Here is a 20551-nt window from a genome sequence, read left to right as displayed (position 1 = left end):
CATTACTTCCTAATGACTGCTCTTCTCCTAGTATCATACTTCTTTCCAAGCTGTTACACAAGAGGGGACAAGGTTTTCTTTTGGACTTGGGGGAACCATTTGTGTATGCACCAACCTCCTTGAGTGGCAGAGCTACTCGCTTTCTTCTGGCTTTTGGGTGTATGGGGATGAATTCATTGCAACTTCTTATGTAAAGGGAATAAATATTGAATATTTATTTGTGTTTATTTATACTGTAATCTACTTTTGATTCCTATCTATTACATTCTCAAACAAGTGTTCTATTCCGTGGAAAGAGTTTGCTTTGCAAGTTAATGACATTTACGGCTTGTTCTCTATCATCACCAACATTTTAATAATAATAATGTAATATACCATACACACTGGAATACCATTAAGAGAACATACCTCTAGCTCCTTTTTTAAGCAGCATCTGTGTTATTCTGTAATAACCCCAGGTAGCTGCTAAATGAAGAGGTCTGTCACCTACAGACCCTGAAATATTCACATCTACACCCCGTGACAACAAATACTCCACAACCTAAAAAGTGAAAATAAAAAAAAATAAAAACTTGACACTTCCTAATTTTGGTTAGGCATTTTTCTTAAAAGTACAATTAGTCATTTTATTAAGGAAGCATTATGTTACTTTTCCAGACAAGTATAGCAATGACAATGATATAGTTAGGTTACATGAAGCTACCCTGACAGACCTAATCAGAGGTTTACATGAATGTGCTCCTAGTTTATAAAAAACTTACACTTATCCAAATAAAAATCACTTAAAATTTAGAGGAAAATCTTATCCCATTAATTAACATGACTACCATTAACTGGAAAACATATACTATTTCAATCAATGTGCTATTTGCCCTATGCATTCTACAGTAGACAATTTCGAAGCCAAAGAACATGCTGTGAAAGCCCTTTACCCCATGCTTTGTGTGGTAAAAATAAACCTGTTTCATATTAGTGCTCTATAGCTTTTGTTTACTTTTGTGGTACCTTGCTGACGTGTCTCGTATTACAGCTGTAGACTCGCCAGATTATGGTACAATGCTTGATTCTTTGTATATGTTACTTATGATGCCCCTTTGTATGTTATATGCTTTGTGTATATTCTTGGTTATACTGTCTTTCATAAGGAGTGTGATTTATGTACCTTCTTAGTTAACTCAAGTGTTTATTTATGTTTATGTCTGTGTTCAACAACGTGTTTTTTTTATTTGCAGTGTACTACTGTAGTGGAATTGTTTACTGAATAAAACCTTGATTCTGGTTACACCGGGTTTACTTCAATTTATTCAGTAAAGCAATTCAATCACCATGGAACGGCTTCTACGCCCTCCCCGGTTCGAGGTGGACCCTGACTCTGCCCAGGCCGCCAAGGAGTGGACACATTGGCTGAGGACATTTACAAACTTCGTTCAAGCAGTGCAGCTGACTACCCCTACGCTTGACAAACTGGTTCTTCTCACTAACTATGTGGCTCCTAGTGTGTATGACTTTATTTCTGAGTGTGAGACTTATGAGAAGGCTGAAGAGGTTCTGACATCTTTGTACGTGAAACCAAAGAATGAAATATTTGCCAGACATTTACTTGCCACTCGCAGGCAAAACTCAGGTGAGTCCCTGGATCAGTTCCTGCAGGCACTGAAGCTACTTGCTAAGGAATGCCAATTCAAAAGTGTAACTGCGGAGGAAGCGTGTGACAGTTATGTTCGGGATGCCTTCATTAATGGTTTGGTCTCGTGTGCAATACGCCAGCGTCTGTTGGAGAATAGGACACTGAACCTAAATACTGCTTATGAACAGGCCCGCACTCTGGAAATGGCCCAGAAGCATTCAGCCTCCTACTCTTCAGCAGAACCTGTCAATGCTGCTGTGTCAGCAGTGAGTCGAGAGGAGGAATCATCTAGTGCTGAAAATAACAGTGAGTCTGTTTCTGCTGCTACTTCTGGTGTTCGATGTTTTTTTTGTGGGAACAACCGGCATCCCCGGACTCAGTGTCCTGCTAAAGACACAGTGTGTTTGAAATGTAAGAAGCAAGGGCATTATGCTAGGGTGTGCCGCTCTGTGAAACAGGTGAGTGGTTCTTCTAGCCCAAAACATTCCGCAGCAATGCTAGCTTCAATAGTGGGGGCCTCCCCTAATGTCTGAAAAATCCATAACACCTCTCAAGCTTAATGGTAGCTCGGTCAGTGCCCTTATTGATACTGGGAGTTCAGACAGCTTTGTGCGTCATGATGTAGTGGACCTAAACAAACTAACTATGTCTCCAGAGCATGGAAAAGTCTCTATGGCTGATGAATCCCTGTCCTCAAACATCTTAGGTCTGTGCACCGTGGACTTGGAGTTGCAAGGAGAGACTTATCACGGTGTTGAACTCAAGGTGTTACAAAGCTTATGTAGTGATGTGATACTAGGGCATGACTTCCTGAGGAAACATTCTGGTCTGGAAATGGATTTTGGAGGAGAAAAACCTCCCTTGAAGATATGTTCACTAGGTGTTGTTAAGGTGACCCCTCCTTTCCTTTTCAAGAATCTGACACCAGATTGTAAACCGGTGGCTAATAAGTCAAGATTATACTCCTTGAGTGACAAGAAGTTCATTGAAGCCGAGACTGAGCGTATGATGTCGGAAGGAATAATAAGGCCTAGTAATTCTCCTTGGAGGGCTCAAGTGCTGGTGACATCAGGGGAGAATCAGAAAAGGAGGATGGTTATAGATTACTCTCGTACCATAAACAGGTTCACTGAGCTTGATGCCTACCCCCTGCCAAATATCGACGAGATGGTGAACAACATTGCACGGTACAAGGTGTTCAGTACCTTAGATCTGAAAAGTGCTTACCATCAGGTTGCAATAAGAGAAGAAGAGAGACCGTACACTGCATTTGAAGCTGGGGGCAAACTTTATGAGTTCAGTCGCATTCCATTTGGAGTGAAAAATGGAGTAGCAGCTTTTCAACGTGTGCTTGACGAAATCCTTAAGAAAGAAAAAGTAAGTGGTACTTTTGCTTATGTTGACAATGTTACTGTGTGTGGTGAGACAGAGGAGGAGCATGACCAGAATTTACGGAGGTTTTTGAAGGTGGCTGAGGAGTACAATCTCACTCTAAACCACAACAAGTGTGACTTCAAAGTCAGATCCATTAAATTACTTGGGTATTCAGTAACGGATGGGGAAATCAAACCCGATCCGGAACGCTTGCAACCACTGTGGAATCTTTCACCCCCTAAAGATGCAGCTTCTCTTCGCATGACCATGGGATTGCTTGCACATTACTCAAGATGGATACCTAAATTTTCAGAGAAAATCCGCCCTCTCACACAAGCCAATGGTTTTCCTTTGTCCACTGAAGCACTGCTAGCTCTCGGGAACTTGAAGAAAGACATTGCTAGTGCGGTGGTAACGGCCATTGATCCCTCTTCTCTTTTCACTGTGGAAACAGACGCCTCTGATCATGCGATAGCAGCTACTCTGACACAGAATGATCGCCCAGTGGCTTTCTTTTCCCGCACTCTCACTCGCAGTGAACAAGGACATTCCTCAGTGGAAAAGGAAGCTTATGCCATAGTGGAGGCCTTGAGGAAGTGGAGACACTACTTAATTGGACACCACTTCAAGCTCATCACTGACCAACGTAGTGTAAAGTTTATGTTTGACTCTAAATCAAACAGTAAAATAAAGAATGACAAAATAGCGAGGTGGCGAGTTGAACTCTCATGTTTTCACTATGATATAGTATACCGTCCAGGAACAGAAAACATACCAGCTGATGCTCTCTCCCGCATCTGTGGTGCCACTACTTCTGATAAACTCCGAGAACTTCATGAAATCCTATGTCACCCTGGGATATCTCGCATGATGCATTTTGTCCGGGGGCGGAATCTACCTTACTCGGTAGAAGAAGTGAGGAAAATTACCACCTCTTGCCAAGTGTGTTTAGAGCTCAAACCTCGATTCATCAAATCCTCGGGACAACTGATCAAAGCAACCCAACCTTTCGAGAGGTTGAACTTAGATTTCAAAGGCCCAGTTCCCTCTCAATCTAGAAACAAATACCTCCTCACTGTTGTGGATGAATTTTCAAGGTTCCCGTTTGTTTTCCCTTGTGCAGATATGACCACTAGAACTGTCATCAGTTGTTTGGTGCAACTTTTGCTTTGTTTGGCATGCCAGCGTACATCCACACTGACAGGGGTGCATGTTTTATGTCTGAAGAGCTGAAAGATTTCCTGATGAAGAAAGGTGTTGCTACCAGTCGCACTACACCTTATAACCCTAAAGGGAATGGTCAAGCTGAAAAATATAACGGAATTATATGGAAAACTCTGACATTAGCCCTTAAGACAAGGAACCTTGATGTGTCTCAGTGGGAAACTGTTCTCCCAGATGCTCTCCATTGTATACGCTCGTTGTTGTGCACCTCCACGAACTGTACTCCTCATGAGCGCCTTTTCATGCATAGTAGAAGGTCCACCACCGGCCAATCGTTGCCTACTTGGCTCATCCAAGGAGGGCCTGCTCTCCTGAGACGCCATGTAAGATACAGCAAGAACGACCCCTTAGTGGATGAGGTTGAAATCGTAGAGGCGAACCCCGAGTATGCTCATGTGAAGCTTCCAGATGGTAGGGTGACTACGGTTTCATTAAGACATCTTGCTCCTATGGCTAGTGACAACCGTGAAAGTACAGATGCTGGGGTTCCTGTATCTCAGTCCGAGGTTCCTGAGGAATTGTCAGTTGCAAATGCTCCTCAGGAGATTGCTCGCGGTCTCTCCCATGTGGATATTGCTTCTCAGCAAGACACTCTTCAGGAATCCCGTACAGTCCCTCAACAGGTAGCCTCACCTCCTCCACTTCGAAGGTCAGAGAGAGTGAGGCAACCTCCAAAGTACCTTCAGGATTACTCCAAGTGAACTTAACTGAGAAGGGAAGAATGTGGTAAAAATAAACCTGTTTCATATTAGTGCTCTATAGCTTTTGTTTACTTTTGTGGTACCTTGCTGACGTGTCTCGTATTACAGCTGTAGACTCGCCAGATTATGGTACAATGCTTGATTCTTTGTATATGTTACTTATGATGCCCCTTTGTATGTTATATGCTTTGTGTATATTCTTGGTTATACTGTCTTTCATAAGGAGTGTGATTTATGTACCTTCTTAGTTAACTCAAGTGTTTATTTATGTTTATGTCTGTGTTCAACAACGTGTTTTTTTTATTTGCAGTGTACTACTGTAGTGGAATTGTTTACTGAATAAAACCTTGATTCTGGTTACACCGGGTTTACTTCACTTTGTATTGGTGTGTTGGCAGACTACGTGAAAGCTTTTGACAAGGTGAGTAGCAGAGGACAATTTCTGACAGTGGATAAACTTGATGGTTCATCCAAAACCTTAAATCTAAATTCATTAAATGAAGGCATGAAGGTCAGGGTAACATACAATGAAACAAAGTCAGATAAGTTCATACTACATAAATAATGGCATGAAGCAGGAATATGTGGTGACACTAGCACACTTTTTCCTTGTCTTTCTTTAAATCCTCAGCTGAAATGCCTTATGGACAGTCAAAAGATCCAAGAAGGCTCCAATAGCAAATTACCCTACAAACGGACAAGTTAATGTAGAAAGTGATAAATAATAAATACGTGGGGAAGAAAATATGTATGACTGATACACCTGAATTCAGGAGACATCAGAATAAAGCGGGAATAAATTTGCTCCCCAATTAAACACGTAAGAAATCAGATTCCACAACTGCACTAGATTAACTATTCCACAATTTAGTTGTAAACACAATAAAACACCTAGCAAACTGAGTAGTTTTAAACCTGAAACTAGAAAGTGACAGTGCAGCAGCAGCCTAAACTGCAAATCCAGGAGATCCCCATTCCTGAAAGCCGACAAAGACTCACTAAGGTGAGCCAGGTAAGAAATTGCCTTAGCATCAGACTGTAACAGTCTAGTGAGTGAGGAAGAACTCACTAAACCTGCTTCAGACCTATCCGAAGCATTGGCTATCGCGGTGGACCACAAATCAAGCCATGAGACCGTCTGGAAGGTGGAAGCTGCCGTAGTCTCCATAGCTTAGGCCTCTTGTGATGACAAGGAAGGACCTTCTGACCTAAGCTGCTCTAGGGTTAGACTAGGCTTAAGACAGATCACATCCAGGTTAATGTGACAAGGTATCAAATGAACTACATTAGTTGAGTACTACTTACTACGTCGCATGAGAGGAGGAGGAAGAAACTTGGATAATCCCTTGGAATGCAAAGCGCCATCTCGGTCCGACACCAAAGCGTTCACAGTTTGCAAAATGGACTGAGCGTGACCTGATAGGGGAAGTTCAAAAGAAGACCTAGAGTCCCAGCTGGCACCCAGCAAGGCCCATTTACCCATAGGGGTGACAGAAGACTGAGCCTGCATCCTACACTCAAGATTTTTGAACTCATTAATGAGAACTTTCACAAAGGAAGACATAAATTCTTGAGTATCTCCCTCCTCCTTCTCCGGCAATGGCGACCGACGACGTGAAGAAGAAGGCTTGGCAGCATCGTTTTCCTTTTGCAACAACACTGATGAGGCTTCCCTAGGAAGTCTAGCAATCTGGTTCCCGAACGTCATCACACAACGACATTTGTGCATGGTCCTGGCTTGAACGGCATACAGGCTAGCGTGAAGAACCACGTACACCATTGCCAAAATGATCATGTACACGTACGTCAGGCAAAATAGTACATGTTCACGGGAGGACTCATGTAAGTGGTTGTGTGACGAGTTGAGTACGCGTCTGTGAGACAGCAATCGAGTAGTTCTGAGACAAGCAACAACACCAAAGAGAGCTTCCAGGAGAACGAGGAACAAGCCAGCAGGCCAGGGAAGCCTCCCACTCCTAACCGTCTACCTTAGTCTTGTCGAATGAAGAATCCTTAGACGCAGCTTGGACCACATCTGTCTCTGCAACCTTCGACCTTTTAATCTGCACCTTATCGTCCTTACACTGGCAAACTGGAACAGGAACAGATGAAGAGGGAGTACCTCCAAAATCATCAGCACGTACATGCAAGGATGAGCCACGCCCGCCTACGGAAAGTGAAGAAACACACTCACTGTCATGAACACATCCATGAGGAGACATACAGCTGTGAAGAAAAGAGATGGGTACCAAACACCCCGCGAGAAGTCTTGGAAGCTTGATGTGGAGCAGAAGTACAGTAGAGCCTTGGTATTCTCGGCAGATGGGTAACACACCCCACTGCGAATAGCTAAAATCCCCGAATACTTACAACTCCTCTAATGATGCTCACCTGAGTATTTCAAGTTTTATCACAAAAAGTGCATTTAGTCACAAGAATGATATGAAAATACAGTAATTTGTGATTGCTTGTATGGTGCTTTTACGTTGCATGGAACCAGTGGTTATTCAGCAACGGGACCAACAGCTTTATGTGACTTCCGAACCACGTCGAGAGTGAACTTCCAACACCAGAAATACACATCTCTCACTCCTCAATGGAATGGCTGAGAATCGAATCAGCGACCACCGAGGTGGGATGCCAACACCATACCAACCACGCCACTGAGGCACTTAATATTTCTGGGATAAAAACCATGAATACAGTGGACCCCCCGTATTTGGGGGGAATGCATGCCACACCACACGAGTTGTTAAAACCTGCGAATACTTAGAACCCCCTTTAAAAATGCTTATAACTGCCTATCTTGAAAGCTCAAATATATGAGAGAGAGAGAGAGAGAGAGAGAGAGAGAGAGAGAGAGAGAGAGAGAGAGAGAGAGACCTTACCTTACCTTACAGACCTTACAGTTCGTTCGGGTTGCCCCAGGTCCCTCATTGTGAGGCACCTCTAATGTCTACCAGAGAGTTGCTAGTACATCTTCCAGTATATTTTGCATCTTCCAATCTTGGATGGTCTGGGATGCAGTTTAGATATTTGTCGAGCTTATTCTTAAACACATCTACGCTCACTCCTGATATATTCCTCAGATGAGCTGGCAACGCATTGAATAGACGCTGCATTATCGATGCTGGTGCGTAGTGGATTAATGTCCTGTGTGCTTTCCTTATTTTTCCTGGTATAGTTTTGGGCACTATTAATCTACCTCTGCTTGCTCTTTCTGATATTTTTAGTTCCATGATGTTTTCTGCTATTCCTTCTATCTGTTTCCATGCCTGAATTATCATGTAACATTCTCTTCTCCTTTCTAGACTATATAATTTTAAGGATTGTAGTCTTTCCCAGTAGTCAAGGTCTTTAACTTCTTCTATTCTAGCTGTAAAGGACCTTTGTACACTCTCTATTTGTGCAATATCCTTTTGATAGTGTGGGTACCATATCATATTGCAATATTCATATTCAAGTGGACTACAAACATATGTTTTATAAAGCATAATCATATGTTCAGCTTTTCTTGTTTTGAAGTGCCGTAACAACATTCCCATTTTTGCTTTACATTTTGCCAACAGAATTGCTATTTGATCATTGCATAACATGTTCCTATTCATCATCACACCCAGGTCTTTAACTGCTTCCTTATTTGTGATTGTCTCATTATTAGGTCCCCTATATGCATATAGCTTTCTTTCTCTGTCTCCATAATTTATTGATTCAAATTTATCAGAGTTAAATACCATCCTATTTACCTCTGCCCAATCATATACTTTGTTAAGGTCTCTTTGTAGAGCGTTCCTATCTTCATCACAAGTAATTTCTCTACTTATTCTTGTGTCATCTGCGAAACTACTCACTACCAAATCCTTAACATTACTGTCTGTGTCTTCAATCATAATAACAAACAGTATTGCAGCTAACACCGTACCTTGTGGCACACTGGATATTACCTTGGCTTCATCCGATTTCTCGTCGTTTGCAATAACTATCTGTTTTCTGTTGTGTAAAAATTCTTTTAACCATCTTCCTACTTTATCCACGATATTGCGTTTTCTAATTTTCTTCGCTAATATATTATGGTCTACTTTGTCAAAAGCTTTTGCAAAGTCTAGATAAACCACATCTGTTTCATTTCCGCTTTTCATATTTTTGAATATGTTCTCACGGTGGACTAACAGTTGGGTTTGTGTACTTTTTCTGGGTACGAAACCATGTTGTCCTTTATTAAACAAATTATTTTTTATTAAATGTTTCATAATATTTTTCTTCATTACCCTTTCATACACTTTCATAATATGTGATGTTAGACTCACAGGCCTATAATTACTTGCCTCTAGTCTTGATCCACTTTTGAAAGTAGGGGTAATATATGCTAATTTGTGCTCATCATAAATCTTGCCTGTATCTACACTTTGTCTTAATAATATTGCAAGTGGCTTTGCGATAGAATGAACTACTTTCTTTAACAAAATAGCAGGCACTCCATCAGGCCCTGCAGCAGCTCCATTTTTAATTTCATTAATAGCCAGCACAATATCAGCTTCATTAATATCTATGTCAGCTAAATATTTACTAGTTTCATCCCTTACTTCTATATCATTATCTGCATTATCTATTCTAGGGGTGAATTCTCTCTTATATCGTTCTGCCAATATGTTGCAAATTTCCTTTTTTTCATTCGTTAATCTCCCTTCAATTCTTAGAGGGCCTATTTCTATTCTTCTTTTATTCATCTTCTTCGCATGTGAGTATAATAGTTTGGGGTTTTGCTTGATATTTAATAGGGTCTTTTCTTCCAAGTCCCTTTTTTCATTTTCTTTTGATTGTATAATCTTTTGTTCTGCATTTTCTATCTTACTTTTTAGTTCTATAACTTTCCATGCATTTTTTTCTTTTGCAAGACCTTTTTTTCACTTTCTGATTTTCTGGAACAAGATCCTTCTGTCTCTTGGTATGCATGACTGATGTTTACTTTTCTTCTTCGGTATATATTTATCCACTATTTTCTCTAATATTTTATATAATATCTCCGTATTTACCCTTATGTCATCACTTACGAAAATGTTATCCCAATCTTTGTTTAATTCTTCATTTATTTCTGACCATTTTATATTTTTACTGTAGAAGTTGTATTTTCCATACTTCCCACTTTTTCATTTCTTGCTTATCTCTGTTTTCACTTGCATTGGAATGGACTGTTAATTCTATGACATTATGGTCTGAAATACTCGCATTATAAACTATTATTTCTTTAACATAATTCATCTCGTTCACAAATACTAGGTCTAAAGTATTTTCCTTCTTGTTGGCAGGTGATTTATTTGTTGAATGTTGTATTCTAGTAGCATATCTAATAGCTTTTCAAATTGCCTCTTATCTTTTGCACTACTATTACTCTCTTTTTTATATGTATAAGTACATCCACAATCTCCTATTCGTTCTTTCCAGTCTACGAAAGGAAAGTTGAAGTCTCCAGATAGGAGAATAGTCCAGTCCTTGTGATTTCTACATATATCATCCAATTTTTCTATTATTAAGTCAAACTCTTTAGTATTAGGAGGTCTATATATTACTATGTTCATTAATTTTTCAGATTCAAATTCTCCCGCTATTAGTTCACATTCTGAGTTACTATATTTCTCATATATTTTTCCTTGTTTTTTGTCTTTCCCATATATTGCGGTTCCCCCTTGATTCCTATTTTTTCTATCTGATCTATAAGTTTGGAACCCTTTTATTTGATCATCATTCCCAGTCTCTTGGGAATACCAGGTTTCACTTATATTCATTGTATCTAATTTCTTTTCAATTAGGGTTAGTTCTTCTAAGTACTCTATTTTTCTTTTTGAGTTACTCGTAACTAAACCCTGCGCATTCATCACTATGATGGTTTGCGTGTTTTCTCCTTCATTTAATATTGGTAATAATAAGGATTTTCCCATGTCTCTTTCCTGTTCTGGTATGTTCTTTTTTTTCATTTCCAGAAATTCTGACATTAAAAAATCCAACTTTTCCATAATATTTGTTCTTCCTTCATCATAATTATTCATTTTGTGTCTGAATCTGCAATTTTCTCCATATCTGCAATATCCTCTTGCATAATAAAAACAGTTATTATCTCTTGAGTAGAATCTTGGAGCTGATGCTTTGAAATTTTTTGCTGACACCTCTGCATATCTCGTTGATGGCTTGCTTTTTTCTTTTACCTGATATTCTTCACTCCTCTCTTTATTTGTTTCTTTCTTATTTTGGATTTTATTACTTGATTGGTTATTTATTTGATTATGTTTCATGGCTACAGGGTGCATATATTTACATTTTTTGTCGAACTTACATCCTTTTCCTTCTTTTAGGTTTTTGCATATTTTTGGATGTAGATCTCTGCAATCATCCTCATAGCCATCTAGGTATGCACATTTACCATAGATTTCATAGTTGTGACATACCTTAGGATGTTTGTAGTAACATTTTTCTTCAAATCTGCAATTCCCTCTTTTCAAAAGGTTGCAGATTTTGTCATTTTTGTATATTTTTTCCTCTTTCCCGTCATTGTGTAGATCTGGGTAGAGCCTCTTCGGGATTTTCTTTTGTGTTGTCATATCGTAATTTATTTCTTCGTAGGTATGCTGCTTTATAGCCTCATATGTAGTATCAATGAGTATCTCTGCATCCATACTTTTATCTTGTTCTTTGTTTTCCTTATCTTTTTCTGTCATTTCAGTTTTGTTTACTTCTCTTTCCGTTTTCTCTTCTTCTTCTTCTTCGTTCTTCATCCTCAACTATTTGTACATTCAATCTTGATTTAATAACATTGTCTATCCATGGTAGACATGTTGAGCAAAAAATTCTTGTGTCTTTTCTCATATCTTGCATTACCTCAGCACACTGTGGATGGGTCGGAATGTTGCATGCAGCACATTTTCTGATTAGGTTTTGTGGATTAACTATGCTATACCACACCTTACACAGTTTACATGCTTTTGGCATTCTTTTTCCTAATACATCAATTAGGATATTCACAAGGTTCGCCTTATTCATTTTCTTTGTCGGAATATGTTGGTTTATGTATATTTTCTTTATGAGTCTCTTGACCACTTGGATTTTATTTGGAACTTCTTCAATTATTTTCAAGATGTTTTCAGTTGATTTGTTCCAGTTTGAAGGATTATATCCTTCTAATATATCTATGAATGCTTTTGTATCTTTTTGGTTAGGACTGTTGCTGATCTCATAGATGAGAAATGCCAGTTCCCTTCCTGCTACCTCATCGTATTGCGAATTTGCCAAGCAAGCTAAATCTCGCCATTTTTTCCCGCAGTTGGAACTTACTGCCATCTTGTTCTGATTTACAGTATTTCACTTGATAAACTAACTTAGAAGACACTTTATCCTACTATTTTCACACTAATCTTATCACCGATAGTTCACGAACACTTCTAGATATTTCTCAAATTCTAGACGTATGTTAAACTTGTGATATCTGTTGATTAATCTGACTTCGCGCAAGAACGTCTCACCAAGCAAGAGAGAGAGAGAGAGAGAGAGAGAGAGAGAGAGAGAGAGAGAGAGAGAGAGAGAGAGCACTGAATCAACACCATCATATATCTGATCATCAAGAGCAAAACTATGAATTATTTCTCAGACATAGTGAATAATAATGAAGAGAGAGAGAGAGAGAGAGAGAGAGAGAGAGAGAGAGAGACTACTCAACTTCTTCCCTGCCACCAATATGTATAACAAACTGTCATTTACTCCCCCGCCCTCCTTTCTTGAAGTGGATGAAAAGACTGGGAATTGCTATTTCTTTTATTAATCTTATTAATATTTGAAAACTAGTTATTAGGTATGAAAATAATTTATCTATCATACTACAAAACAGAGAGAGAGAGAGAGAGAGAGAGAGAGAGAGAGAGAGAGAGAGAGAGAGAGAGAGAGAGAGAGAGAGAGAGAGAGAGAGAGAGAGAATTTTATTGTTATTGTTTAATCTCATTAAACTTCATATATTTAAATGAGTATTGTAAATTATTATTTTATCATAAAATGTAGTAGTCCCCTTAAAGATATATACATACACTTCTAACACTTCCGACCAAAACAGAGGGAGAGAGTTATCACTATGACCTACGTATCTTGGAGAGAGAGAGAGAGAGAGAGAGAGAGAGAGAGAGAGAGAGAGAGAGAGAGAGAGAGAGAGAGAGAGAGAGAGAGAGAAATTACAGAATTACGTGAATGTTAGTCAGCAACACACTCCCCCACGTCACATTACTTAACATATTTGACAGCTCTGGACCTCAGCTTAGTACCTGGATCTAAAAAGAAAGATGCATGGTAGAATGGATTTTCCTTCATTCTTACATTTTTAATTTATAAACTAAAATCTTAGTAATGCACTATAGTATTTTCTTTAATGAAGCTTTATTGTTGCTGTTTACATTAATATTAATATTTCAAAATTAGTAAATCATTTGTTTTTCATACAAAGAGCATGCATCTCAGTAAAAGAGAGAGAGAGAGAGAGAGAGAGAGAGAGAGAGAGAGAGAGAGAGAGAGAGAGAGAGAGAGAGAGAGAGAGAGAATTATTATTTTTATTATTTGATGTCATTTAATCTTATTAAACTTACTAATACAGTACAGTGGATCCCCTGTATCTGCGAGTTTCTCTCTGGAACATATCCCCCTATTATCTGCAGGATATTCGCCTATTCACTGTATTTTTCTATGAGAAATATCCACATATTCCTGTTTTTTTATCAATTTTATCATAAAATACAATTTTTGTGATAAAACTATTAAAAAAACCAGGTATAAAAATGTTCAGTGGGTTTTTCTTGCATGTTAACTAAAATAAAAAAAAAAGGCTGTTTTAAGTGTTTTGACAGGGGTTCCAACTATTCACGCAGGGTGTCTGGTACGCATCCCCCATGAATACGGGGGACCACTGTATTAATCAATATTAATATTTGAAAATTAGTAAACCATTTTTGTATCATAAAACTATATCTAGTCATGAAAATAACATTAAAATACACTAATTAGTGAATATTTATTACCGGAAAACCTGGCGAATAGGTGAATTTCATGCGAATAATGGGTAGATATGGTCCAAAGAAAAATCCGCAAATAGGCGAGTCTGTAAATCTCAAGAATGCGAATAAAGGGGTTGACTGTAAGCAACCATGAATAATGGGTATACTATATGGTCCATAGAAAAATCCATAACTAGGCGAGTTCATGAATAGTGAGTCGGCGAATAGCAGGGATCAACTGTAGTCGGGGCCTTCCTCTGCCTTGAAGTCAAAGGACCAACCAAACCTGAAGGTTTGGCTGCAGTGCCTTGCGAGGAATAAAGGGACAAATATAAGGTTTATTGGGCCTCTGTCTGATAGATAACATCATCATGTTGTCAGCACATCCTATTCACTGTAGTATCTTCTCACTCTGAGGAAAGAGAAGTAGATCCCAGAACCTGTTCGTTACCAACTGTGGTCCAAGGTTCTGGGAAGGAATAAAACTGCATCTCTCCCCTTCAAGACCAGGTTAGACCCAAGGTTTGACATGTGGTGGGCTATGTACCCTACCTCTAGACAGCAGCAATCTCCTGAAGGAACCATCCTTGTCAGGTTAACAATCCCTTAATGAGGACATAAGGGCTACAGCAAACAACCACAGGTCCAGCCCAAGACACTGCTTGGAGGGCAGCCATGTCAATTCTAAAGCCATTGACTCTGAGTGAAGGAGAGATTCTCAGAGCAAAGGCAATCTTGAGAGCCACCAGGTGTCATGCATGTCAGGCCCATGTCTACCTGTAAGAGGTGGAGAAAGTAGTTTACCGCACCAGCTAAACTGAAGTGAATTGTCTTGCCCTAAGACAAGAGAATTTACAGGGTCCAGGACCCTGCAAACAAGCTTGGACCATGGCATACCAATCGAGGATCTTTTTGCTGACTCTATTTCACCTCAGTGGTGGATAAGCAACCTGGGGAAACGGTCAAAGTCCCTTCCTCTAGGTCATTATGCTGCCTAATCAACTGAATGGCGTGTCAAAACTGCCTTAGTAGCTCAGGAATATCAGAGTCTTGGGGCAGAGGGTTCTCAGGCCCATCCAGTTCATGGCTATCCTGTATTACTCCCTCTGCAAGGAAGGGAAATTCTTCGGAACCCCCTAGGGATCATAACACCAATTAGGCATATGACCTGTCTGGTCCTAGGGCCATGCCAGGCTCACATGCCTTTGTGGAAAGACCAGGCAGGAAAAGCAAACAGTCCCTGTCACAATCCGTGGAACTGGACCAGGATCACAAAATGACAAATTCTTAATCAATTTGTATTTTTTCATAGCTAACAAATAAGGTTTTCACAATTGGATGAATCTTCAGGTGCCAGCTGGAAACAGGTTAAAAACAATCAAAGATTGTATATGCAAGGAATCTGTGGCATCTGGCATCTAAGGCATAGAAGAGGTGGAGAGTGGTCATCGATCATGCATGAACCCCATGACGCATTTATTCTTTCTTCCAACCCAGGATTACTAGAAGGGCAGCGAGAGGTGGGCAGTCAACATTAAGACCTCAGGTTTGTTAGCTATGAAAAATACAAATTGATTAAAAGTATCTCATTTGTTCACATGTGGAACAACCTTCGGTCTTAACAATAGGATACTTGGAGGGAGGTTTGGCACAGCTGACCACCCTTCTCAGAAATGAGAGTTATAAAGAAGGGGGTCTAAGCCTGTGAGAGATTAGATTTATAGGTATCTAAAACTCAGTCCAGTGGAAGTAAACACAAAGAGACATGTCCAGATTCATTGCATCCATGGAAAATAACAAGAACTTCTGTTCAAGCAACTAACTATGCTGACCACAAGCAAAGGGTTTTGTCACCACTCCTCACTCCCCTTGCTGGAGTATATGCTACTGAGAAGCAGATTTGTATGCTGTATAGAACATAAAAATCAGAGCTTAACAGTAAGGCTGGCGTACTCACCTGCACCAAGCCAGTTCCAGTGTATGATGTCTAAATCTTCAACCTGCCAATAGGTACTGACAGTATGAAAATGTTCTCCTTTGCAGCTGCTAAGACTGTCTGGGGTGTCTCCATCCTGAACATTGTCTTCTTGATAAGGTGGTTCAACAAAGAAAGGTCTGTCACTGGCCTCCAATTGCCAGTGGCCTTTGGAACCTGGAAGACTCCACTGTAGAACCCTGGGGGAAGGACAATCTACCTTCTCTGCTGCTCCCTTGTCCATCATCTTCAACACTTCCTCCTGGAGAGCTAGGTGCTTCAGAGAGCCTTGGGCATACATCACGCGTAGGAGAGGATGATCAGAAAAAGGAGGAGGGAGGTTGAATGGAAGTAGATACCCTACCCAAAGGACATCTGCTACCCACTTTTCTAGTCGATGCAATTGTCGTTAAGGCCAATGGCCCACTAGGCACTCCCCCTAACCCATAGCAATGGGTGGGGAGTGGTGCCCTCTCTATCAACAACCTGACCTGCCCTTGCACCTAGGCCCCATCTCCAGATTGGAAGAGATTGAAGTCCGGTTTGGAAGAGATTGAAGTCCGGAAGTAGACAGTAGAGGACAAAAGAGAAGATAGAAAAGTCCCTCAGAGTCGCACAGTTTAATGCACAATCTATTCAGACAAACTTGGTGTAAATACAGCAGACCCAGAGATAGTAGAAAATTTAAGAAATGATCTAAAGAAAATAGGAGTGGTAAAAAAGATGGCAAATGCCTTTTAACTTGTATAAGTGTAAAGTGTTACAAATATGAACAAACCACCCTAATGCCAACTACATGCTGCTTGGGAATGACATAAATAGTGTAGAACATGAAGAGGACCTTGGAGTCATTATTACCAATGACTTAAAATCCACAAAACAGTGGATGAAAGCTGAAAAGAGAGCAAAGAAACTAGTGGGATATACAGGCAGTCCCTGGGTTACGACAGGCTCGGCTTACAACGTTCCCAGGTTAAGGCGCTTTTCAATTAGAGTCATCAAAAAATATTTCCAGAGTTACGACGCCTATAACACTGATTTGGGAGAAGAAATATGACAACAAAAATGCAAAATAATCAATATTTGAAGGTTTTTATAATGAAAAAGGCAATTTCTGGGCTCAGCTCGTGTCGCTGCGCGAAATATCCTTTAATCTATTATTTCTAGGGTAAATGTACTAACACATACCAGAGAATAAATAAATAAAGAAAAAGGTCAGTATAACTGACTCGCTCACCCCCCCAGAGGGTGTCGGTATGAACACTATGGCGAGTGAGACCACTACCACGAGCCAAATGCCAATAGAATTCTCCCACTACAAAATCCCCCAAGAGGAGAGCCGACCCACAGAGTGGGCAGCACCAACTACTACTACTCCATCCCATGCTGCCGACTGCTGCGCCTCTGGTCGACATCCTTTTCAGTTAGCGCACACGATACACACGTGCCATTTTCTTCTCTGTGTTTTTGTGCCCTTTCCTTTGGATTTTATTACCATGGAGCGTGCAGCCATCGCAGCAGCTAAGTTAAGTACTCAGTGTTTATTGCTAATTGGTTTTTTCCGGCCCTGAGCACGTATTTGCCGTTTTTTAGGTATAAATACGATCTCTAGGTCGGAAGCATGGCAGCATGGTTCTGCCTCGTGGTGGGTCCGTTCTGGGTCGCCCATACCCAGAACATCCCCTTGCTTTTGTACGCTCTATTTTAATTATCCGCTTTGTTTAGGGTACGGTCTACACGGTTTTGTCATGCATGCATGTCTTTTACCTTATGTAGGCTCTTCCATCCAGACCCTAGCCACGGCTCTTAGTATCGGCCTCGGCTAGCTTTGAGTGGTAGCCTTGCCTTCGGGTTAGTCGTACACTCCTGGATTTTTTCTCCTACTATTTTATTTTCTTTCTTTCATTTTATTATTCATTTGTATTATTTATGTGATATTTGTTAGGTTAGTTAGGCGTCTGGCTCACTTAGCCTAGGTCATGGCCCATTGGGCCTTTATGTTACCGCTTTTCAGCTCGGTTGCTTCCCGATAGCATCTCTCTGATCAGTTGGTTTTGTTCTAGGCTTAGTTGTTGTTCTCATCGCCCCGTGGTCAACTAATGTGATCACGAGGCAACCAGACGCCTGTCCAGTCACCTTTCCCCCCTCCCGCTCTTCCATAGGGTCGGGGGGGGTGGGTAGGCCTGCCCATGCTCGCTCCACATACCCGAGCCTGCCTCCCTCTCTCCCCCCAGGCGGAGGGGGTAGAGGGACGGGACAGACCCAGACTGGACTCGACCTCTCCGGCTTCTCGGTCGGTCGGGGATGGTAAGGTGGGGGGGACTGGCCTTTCCCCCCCTCCATTACTACTCCGTCGCTCCGTTACTAGCCCGAGTCTGTATGCCCCTTGCTCTTTCCCACCTTACTAGGGCTCCTTTACCACCGGAGACCTGGCATCCAGCGGAAAGGTGCTAGTCTACCCCACGGGGTGGACCGGAACATGCAGTCGGTCCCTTCTAACCTCTCCGTTTCACTGAGTTATACACTCCGCCACGCACTGGACTTAGTCCGGTACGTTCGAGCTTTTAGGTTTAAGATCTATTATGTTAAACTAGTAAGTTTATCTTAAGTACCTTAAACCATCCCCCCTCCCTTCATGTTTCACCGGATACCTCCGGGGTTATAGCCTATTCAGGCGATTAAGGGAGGGGCTATGCCCAAATTTTTTCCGAGCTCCGGCATGCAACGGAGTTCTTCTGTCCTTTAGCCTGTAAGTGATATTCTTTAAGATACTCATGTGTCTTTTCACTTACAGACCACCAACTGTGAGCATCCGGGATGCGCCGCCACACTTCAAGACCCATGTGGACACGAAGTTTGCCGGTCCCATGCTCCATGCGCGACTCCGCACGGGGACATCCAGGTCTGGTACCATGAAACGTGTACCATATGTTACGATCTGGTGAGCCAGCTTTTAGACGGGGTAAGTATTCCATCTCCGGTAGCTGGTCCTCATCTGTTATAGTGCTTAAGTTTTACATCAATCACTCTAACTTAAGGTAAATTCAAGGGGCCTTATAGCCCCTATAATTTTAAGTTATGCTTTAAGTTAGCTTTAGTTTTAAGTTATTCTTAAATCTAATCAGTACCCTCTCTTCCAGGCGCCGGCCGTGAGGGATACCGCACTGGCAACCCTGCGGGCCTGGGTCGGCGGTTTCGGGAAGAACGCCGCCAAGGGTATGCCCTACATCCTGGAGAAAAGGTTGGCGGTACTAATCTTCCCCGGAGGCAAGGCGACAGGATACGTCGACCCAGTAGAGGCGGCCCCGACTATCGCCTTCATCCAGCAACAGCTGGCTGCCTCATTGACTGACCAAGGCCAGGACATCTCCTCGGAAGTCGCGACGTTGGATATTAATGTAGAACCTATGGTAGGTGTGGACGACCTGTTGGTCGAGGTAGGTAAGGTGGACACCCAAGGGATACCCTTGGGTGCAACTGCTTCTTCTACTCCTGCAACCTCTCCATCCTTCCAAGGCTTTACGGGTAACGAATTATATACTCCTCCTGACGCTTCAGTTAGACCCAAGGTCAAGGGTCAAGCAGTGAAATCCTTGACGAAGACGTCGTCGTCGTCTAAGAAGACGGCTTCGGCGTCATCCTCTTCTCGTAAGTCTCCGGCTAGGAATCCCGGAGCAGAGAGATCTAAAGCTTCTGGGTCCGGCTCTAAGTCCTCGAGGAGTAAATCCTCCAGAGAGAGATCTCACACTCCGGCGGAGTCGTCAGTTCTGCTACCCTTGGTTCCAATTCAGAGCCACCCCTCCACCTCCGCAGCAGCTCCGGCTTTGGACTCCAATGCTGGTCTGTTACAACAGGTGGGCGACCTGGTTGGGTCTCTGAAAAGTAGCATGGAACAAATGATCTCTCGGTTGTCGGATAGGATTACCTCTCAAGACAGCATTATAGCCGGACTGAGCCAAGCTCCTCTAGCCTCTCCTCCACCTTTCAATACAGGTGGAGCCCAGCTTCCCCCGTATGACTCTCTACCTCCGTTCTCAATGAACAACCCTTGGAGAGTAGCGTCATACGCCCCCTTCCAAGACGGACTCATTTCTATCCCGGAATGTGGAACTCGGAGGATCGAGGACTTCGAGTTCTACCCGGAAGACCTTCAGCCTCCGTTCATCGGCTACGCAAGGCTCACCGCCTCAGCCATGACTCGGGATGATAAAGTACCAAAGGAGACAGTCCTCTATTCACGTGACCAGGCTCAGAGAGAATGGCTCAGGTGTCTAGAGGACATGGATTGTTCCAATACGAAAATCCAACCTTTCAAGAGTCCGTTTACGATCTTTACGATGGATGAGAGTACCCCGCTCCCTTTCCTGACAAAGATCGCGACGTCTACCATTCCAGCGGCCAGAAGGGGGACCCCATGCCTCAACTGAAGGAAGCAGATCCTACATCTCCGTTACTTCCTTCAGCCGGAGAATTGTGGGAAGACTTACCTAACACCTTCTCAGCTGGCAAACTCAAACCGGACTGTGCTATGGAGCAGTTTGGTGAGAAGCTACCTAGGCTTCCAGATAGCCTTATTCAGGCAGAATTTGACGCCAAATCGCGGTTAGCCAGATCTATTAATTCCATGGCT

At 41.7% G+C, this 20551-nt stretch overlaps 1 protein-coding gene across 5 annotated transcripts in view; it reads right to left on the bottom strand.

The window, feature by feature from the left end:
* LOC135220561 (serine/threonine-protein kinase TNNI3K-like) overlaps positions 1 to 20551 on the bottom strand; it is a 211609-nt gene that overhangs the window by 92760 nt on the left and 98298 nt on the right. For all 5 annotated transcript variants that reach the window (XM_064257781.1, XM_064257780.1, XM_064257783.1 and 2 more), the window contains one exon: positions 409 to 541. In XM_064257781.1, coding sequence (XP_064113851.1) covers positions 409 to 541 — 133 coding nt within the window. The remainder of the gene's footprint in view (positions 1 to 408; positions 542 to 20551) is intronic.

Source organism: Macrobrachium nipponense, chromosome 2 (genome assembly GCF_015104395.2).
Source record: "Macrobrachium nipponense isolate FS-2020 chromosome 2, ASM1510439v2, whole genome shotgun sequence".
Lineage (NCBI taxonomy): Eukaryota > Metazoa > Arthropoda > Malacostraca > Decapoda > Palaemonidae > Macrobrachium > Macrobrachium nipponense.
This window is presented reverse-complemented; position numbering and strand designations above follow the sequence as displayed.